Genomic DNA, 6,601 nt, shown 5'->3' on the forward strand with positions numbered 1-6,601 from the left:
GGCGGGGTGATGTCTCGCCTGTTACGCGAGCGTTACGTTACCGCTGGGGGGTGGGAGGGGAGCGCTGACTCACTGGCCGCGTCACTGCTGGTGTGGGGGGGCTCGGCTTTGCGCAACATGTCACAATATTGTGCTGTAAAAACTATCTTGAGGGTGAGGGAATTTCAATCAGTGTGCCCATACAGCAACACTTATGCATAATTATTCATTTACAATATTGTGACATGATGCCTAACAGTCAGAATATTGGAAATGTCACAGGAGTCTAGTGCTAGGTAATGTCGGGTATTAATCCCACACTATCACATAAACACACAAGTCAATAAACGGTGTGTGCCCGCACACTTTGTCAGTCCACGACAAACTGATATACACAGAGACTGCCAGCTAGCAGAAGAGTTCCATTATCAAAGCCCGAAACCTAGCAAGTAACATTTTCACTCTTGGTCAGCAACTGAACACCATGTCTTGCAAAAGGGGAGTCTATCACATGTTTCAGTGACTTCAAGATGCTGAGCAAGGGTCCTGGAGCAAAGTGCCCAGTTCCTTAGAGTTAAAAATGTTGGGACTCTCTCCACAGAATAAAAATGGTCTACTAGTTCTGATGAATCCCATTCACCAGATTCCCCAACACTGCATCTGAACCATAATATGGGGAATTCTATTTCTGAATGGTCCCGAAGAGTTCCTTGAATCTGACTGAACTTCAATACCTACTCCCTATGGAGGATGAAGAATTTCTACCAGTCCTTCTACACACATGGGAGAGTATATGGCATGAACAAGGTGTACAAAGCAAGATATTCCTATCACTATATCTTGACTTAAGCTGCAATACTTACACTCCAGTTGAAGTAAAGATGCGTAAGTTTGTATGTGAGCCTCTGAAGCTTATCAGGGTCAAGTCCAACATTATCACTGATGACATTGTATGATGTTGGACTTACAGTGCCCTGGCGAACTGACTGTGACACAAGGAAGAAGTCATATCTGCAGGAAAGAAAAGAGCACAAAGTTCTAATTTCCCAACTTTCTCATCCACATTAGAAAATTTTCAAAAAGAAGCAATGTCAATCTTCATTCAATCAGTCCATACCTATATCCATGGTTACTCAGCAATGCTTTTATTAGCTTGTATTAACTGTACAATGTGTAAATCATTTTTGAAACATCAAAAACCAATAGCTGACCACCTCTGTGGTCTAGTGGTCAGAGTTCCTGGCTAAAGATCCAGAGGTCCCGGGTTCGATTCCCGGCGCTACATTTCCTGTGAAGTAGTGGGTCTGGAACAGGGTTCACTCAGCCTCATGAGGATAACTGAGGAGCTATTTCAAGGATTTACTGGCTCCAGTCTAGAAAACCGAGATTAATGGACATGGGTATTCATTGCGCTGACCACGCGATACCCTCTTTCCGCAAAAGTTGGCACTAACTTTGCTGATAAGCAGAGGCCATATCTGACTCAGCATGGCCTTAGGAATAAGCTATCATAAGTCATGAAAGACAGTGTGCCAGATGTAAATGGCATTACTATATGTTACAGGTAAAAGGAGAACTTACCTTTCAGGCAAAGTGATGCACTGATCAGCAACAGTGCCTGGAGGAGGGTTGTCGTCTCTTAGGAACAATCTGGTATTAATTCTCTTTGTTACAATAATGAACGCCATTTTGAATGGTTGGCCGCCATACATATGGTTTAACTCCTTCTTCAAGAGTTCTACCTCATACTCGTACACATAACGGATATCACCCTCACCTACTCCATCCCTATATATCACAATTCGCTGGGGAAGGGCTCCATTATTGTACTCCTTGTACTTGTGAAGGGCAGCTGCAAAATAACGCATTCATTTCTTCATTAGGTTAAGAAAATTTGAAAATCTATACACAAAGTAAAATGTCAACTCTGCTGAAATTTAAATACAGTGCACATTTGGTGCCCTGGTTACTGAGTTTACTAAACCAATACATCACAAATGTTATGCTCTAATAATAATGAATTATAAACACCTTTTAACACTTTATGGACCGTGCACACATTAATACGTTTTTTTTACGCGGGTTCAAATACTCGGCGGAGGTCATCGAATTTTTAAGGGCGGAAAAATTCAGGGAACAACTCCTCCGGGAGGGACTTTAAGCCGTGGGTCCCATGTCGTAGCTTTACGGCACGTAAAAGAACCTCATATCTCCAAAGGAGGTCACTGAGCCAAATTAACGGATGTTTCCTGTCCAACAGCAGTCTCTAATACCTCTGGTAGATGGGGGAAGCATTACAGATACCTCTCAGCTAGTAGAGCCGGTCTCGCTGGCTGGGCGGGACTGATGGTAAGCACCAGTACCGGTAGGATATAGAGACTGGTAGAAATCATAGAGGGAAGCACAATGGACCAATACAGGTCTCAGTGCATGGGGAAACCCACCCTCTCCAATAACTAACTAACTAATACGTTTTTAGCTTTTAAACATGGTGGACCGGTCACGTATTAATACGTTTTTAGAACATGCTACGTTGCAACACACTATACATTGATCTGACGCCACCCAGCTTGCACGTAGCTGCCTACCGCTGCGTGATAAGCTTCTGGAATGTTTGCTGACTAATCAGTTATGTGACCTTGCTGTAGCTGTATGCCCCTTAAAATGAAAATAAATGCCTTTATTTCTTCAAGCTGTACGTAGCAAGCTGTCAGTGAGTAGTGCAATATGCGAACATATAATCCTGGGAAACTTACAAAGTATGGCCTACCTGTTCATGTAGTTACTGAAAGCACTTCAGGCTGTATTGGAAATTTATAATTTTATTCTGGTGAAGGAAAGAAATTACAAGAAACTATTCTTTCCATTTTGGAACCCTATCTTGATCAAAATTACCATGTCTATCAAGACAATTATTATAACAGTGTGGCAACTGCAGAGCACCTACTTTCCAGAAAAGTACGTGTTTGTGGAACAATTAGGGTTAACAGAGGCCTTCCTCCAGATCAGAAAGAGGAATGTAAATCCCCGAAACGTGGTGAAACCACATTCAGGAGGAAGTGGGATATTCTTCTTCAGTCCTGGAGGGATACTCGTGTTGTGAACATGATTTCCACAATTCACAATTCAAGCATGGTTGATGTTCAAAAGGGGCATGGACAGGTAAAGAAGCCTGTTTGTGTTTCCGAGTATAATACGTTCATGAAGGGAGTTGATAGAGCCGATCAGTACTTGGCCTATTATTCTCTTCCTCGGAAAACAGTATAGTGGACAAAGAAAGTTGCCTTGTGGCCTATAAATTGTGCCATTTTCAATTAATTTTTGGTTTTCAAAAAACTAAACCCTCATTCAAAATTGAAATACAAGGCATTTCTGCTGAATGTGGCAAAAGCCTGGGCTACAGACCACACGGTGGCGGCAGACACAGTCTTAGTGCGACCGGGCCTGTCTACTCCCACCCCATGCAGGCCTCATTTTGACCCCCCTGGGCGACTCTCGGGTGATATGTGGAAACATACCCTTGTGAAAATTGTGAAGAGTGAACATTCCAAGGGGAAGCATCCTTCTAGGCAATGCCTTGTTTGCACAGTTCACAAATAAAGGACTATGACTGTCTACATTTGCAAGTGTGTAATGCCACTTCACAAAGGGGAATGTTTCCAGAAATATCACACTCTCAAGCACTTCTAGGAGCATTAGTAAGTGTTCTCCAAAAATTTTAGTTCACAGAATTAATTAGGAGATTTTATATTAATTTTTAAAGTGAACAGTGCACAAATTAGGGTAGCAGGTATAAAAATGCCGGTCCCCAGGGTGATTTAAAAATTTAAATTGCCGGTCCACAAAGTGTTAACATAATATGTTGAGGATTATGTACCTCAGTTCCTGTTCATTAAACAATGCCTATTTTATTATGTCATAGATTTCTATAGCATCAAATGATGGAATATAAATCATGAACTGGGGTAGAATATGGAAGCAAGCAGTAGCCCACTTTAAAGTATTAGCCTGAAATGTGCCCAGCTATTGGCCACTGAACGTACAGCATCAATAGATGATCAACAGGTATAAGTAGTTGGTGGAACTGTCTTGATATCGTTAAGTCAGACCTCAATTTTGCGCAACTACGGTCAAATGACAATCTATATTCACACGTTCTCTCTGTCAGAAACCGCTACCACACAACCATATCTTTGGTGAGTGATAATCACACAGTGAGCATACATTGTAGTCAAGTCACTTTTGGCACATAGTTACTGATTCTCATCTGAGGTTCCTTCAGTGTTTATTTCATATTTCATCAATTATTTCAGAAATTAGTCTTATGGTGCTGATTATGTAACTGTATTTATTTCTGCAGAAACAGTGTCTTTCAATGTAAAAAATTATTTTATCATAATAATATCCAGTATATCTTGTATGATGATAAAGATTTATTGGTGCAATTTTGCCTAACCTAGTTTTAGCAAAAAATTAATGTACTGTAAGAAATCATTCCCCATAGATTCATTATACAGGGTTTCAACTGTATTACTACTATAATACATTGGCCGCGCCATGGCTCAAGAGGTTAGTCGCTGGCTTCCCACCGCAGCGGCCCAGGTTTGATCCCAGGTCTGGTAAAGTGGGATTTGTGGTGAACAAAGTGGCGCTGGGGCAGGTTTTCTCCGAGTACTTTGGTTTCCCCTGCCAATCTTCATTCCATCAATTGCTCCACAATCACCCTCACCTATCATTTGGGGCNCTGCAGGTTTCTGTGCGTCATGCTAATATAGTACCAACACCCATGGCCAAATCAGAGGACAGCCAAGTGGAAGAAGCAAATATCTTGAGTTCAGTAATACAGTTACAGATATCAAAGACATTAGGATTTGTCAACAGGTGACTTACTGGCCATGTGTGCTGTTATGTTATTGCTCACTTCCTCTCCTGAGGAGTGGGCAGACACAGCTGAGAAGTAACGGCTCATTGCCTTATCCAGCGAAGCAACAAAGGCTCCATATGATGTGGTTTTGCTTCCGGGTTCATGACACACATCAAATCCAACCACCATCAACCCCTGTAACACACATACTAAAATACATTACAGTAAATTTCCCATTATCTATGGGGTTACATGAATCTATCAGACACATGAGAAGAAGTCTTAAGAGAAAATAAGTACAAATTCAAAAGAACAAGTTTTTGCTCCATTCCCTGCATGAGTCTTCCTAGGCAACATCTCAGATTGATGTGTGAATGGTGTGGGACATATATTACAACAAAATCACAAATTTAAATAGCCTCTATTGTAATAGTGCCTGTAGGATGACAGGTAGCTCTGCTAGTGGCAGTTAACTAAACTAAAACTCGTGTCATGCAGTCCGCAATCAAACTATACTGACTGAGCGACCGCCACTTGTCGGTAAAGTTAGTGCCAACTTTTACAGATAGAAGGTGTTGCGTGGTCAGTGCAACAGATCCCCACGGCCGTTAATCTTGGTTTTCTACACTGGAGCCACTATTTCCTTGTAATAGCTCCTCAATTATCTTCCCGAGACTGAGTGGACTCTGTTCCAGATTCACTACTTCTCAGAAAATCTGGTAATGCCAGGAATCGAACCCGGACCTCTGGATCTGTAGCCAGGAAATCTGACCACTGGACCACAGAGCTACTAGTGGAAGCTGGCAGGTAAAAATAAACACATCACAAAATATGCTATAGAGTAACTTTACAAAAATGTGAACTTTTCTTTGAAAACTGCACTAGTCAGATGAGAATTCCAGATGCTTGGAAAATGCATAACAGGGGTTTGCCATATACAGAATTCTCCACATCTGGCATCATTTAGAGTTCCCTCTGGCTTCATAGCTTGATATCAACACTAACTGGGCCCTGTATCCAAAACTGAAACTACTTCATATTTCCACTATCTCTTCCTAACACCTACCATATATATTTGGGAACATAACTGAAGATATTATCTAACTCCCTGACAAGTGGAAGATATATGTACATTTTCTTAGTCCCCCCCAGGGACACAAAGCAATTTTTTATTTCAAGATATCCACCATGTAAATACTGCTAACACTGATAACCAGTACAAGTGAAGCTAATTTAACCCTTCAGTGCCATAGTCTGTGCACAGCAAGCTAGCCTTTACCATTTTAAATGTTTAAATATCCTCTGTCCCAAGGAGTGAGTAAGAATTAAATGTCCTGCATCACTGAGAGGTTAAAATTGTGCTACTGTAACACCTATTGAGAACTCAACAGAGAGGGATCACCATTTGTTATTGTAACGTGTTTCGTTATAGAAGACGCCGTAGAGATGGTTAATTGGGTTTATTTAACAATCTACAACTAACGGCTACAATTACTTATCACAGTTGCGGGGTTTCACACTTTATAACCCTAAGCGCATTAATCTGTCGACACTGTTGCGGGGTTTCACGACTTATAACCCTATGCGCAAATCAGTTCACTCTGTCTTCAGTAGTCTACACGTTTACCGTAGGGGAGCTTTGTATCACTGTATCACACGCTCCCAATTACACAATCGCACACACGTCCGGATCTTCTTACCGCGACGGCTGCTATACTCCAACTTGTAGTCGGCTGGCTGTTACTTTATAACTCGGAA

The 6,601-nt window shown here is 41.5% G+C and overlaps 1 protein-coding gene across 2 annotated transcripts in view; it reads right to left on the reverse strand.

Moving 5' to 3' along the window:
• LOC111862336 (piwi-like protein Siwi) overlaps positions 1-6,601 on the reverse strand; it is a 63,181-nt gene that overhangs the window by 9,515 nt on the left and 47,065 nt on the right. For both annotated transcript variants that reach the window (XM_023847636.2, XM_023847637.2), the window contains exons 14-16: positions 4,870-5,038; positions 1,561-1,831; positions 843-990 (exon numbers count right to left, since the gene is read on the reverse strand). In XM_023847636.2, the coding sequence (XP_023703404.1) occupies positions 843-990; positions 1,561-1,831; positions 4,870-5,038 (588 nt within the window). The remainder of the gene's footprint in view (positions 1-842; positions 991-1,560; positions 1,832-4,869; positions 5,039-6,601) is intronic.

The sequence above is a fragment of the Cryptotermes secundus genome, unplaced genomic scaffold, assembly GCF_002891405.2.
Source record: "Cryptotermes secundus unplaced genomic scaffold, Csec_1.0 scaffold408, whole genome shotgun sequence".
NCBI lineage: Eukaryota > Metazoa > Arthropoda > Insecta > Blattodea > Kalotermitidae > Cryptotermes > Cryptotermes secundus.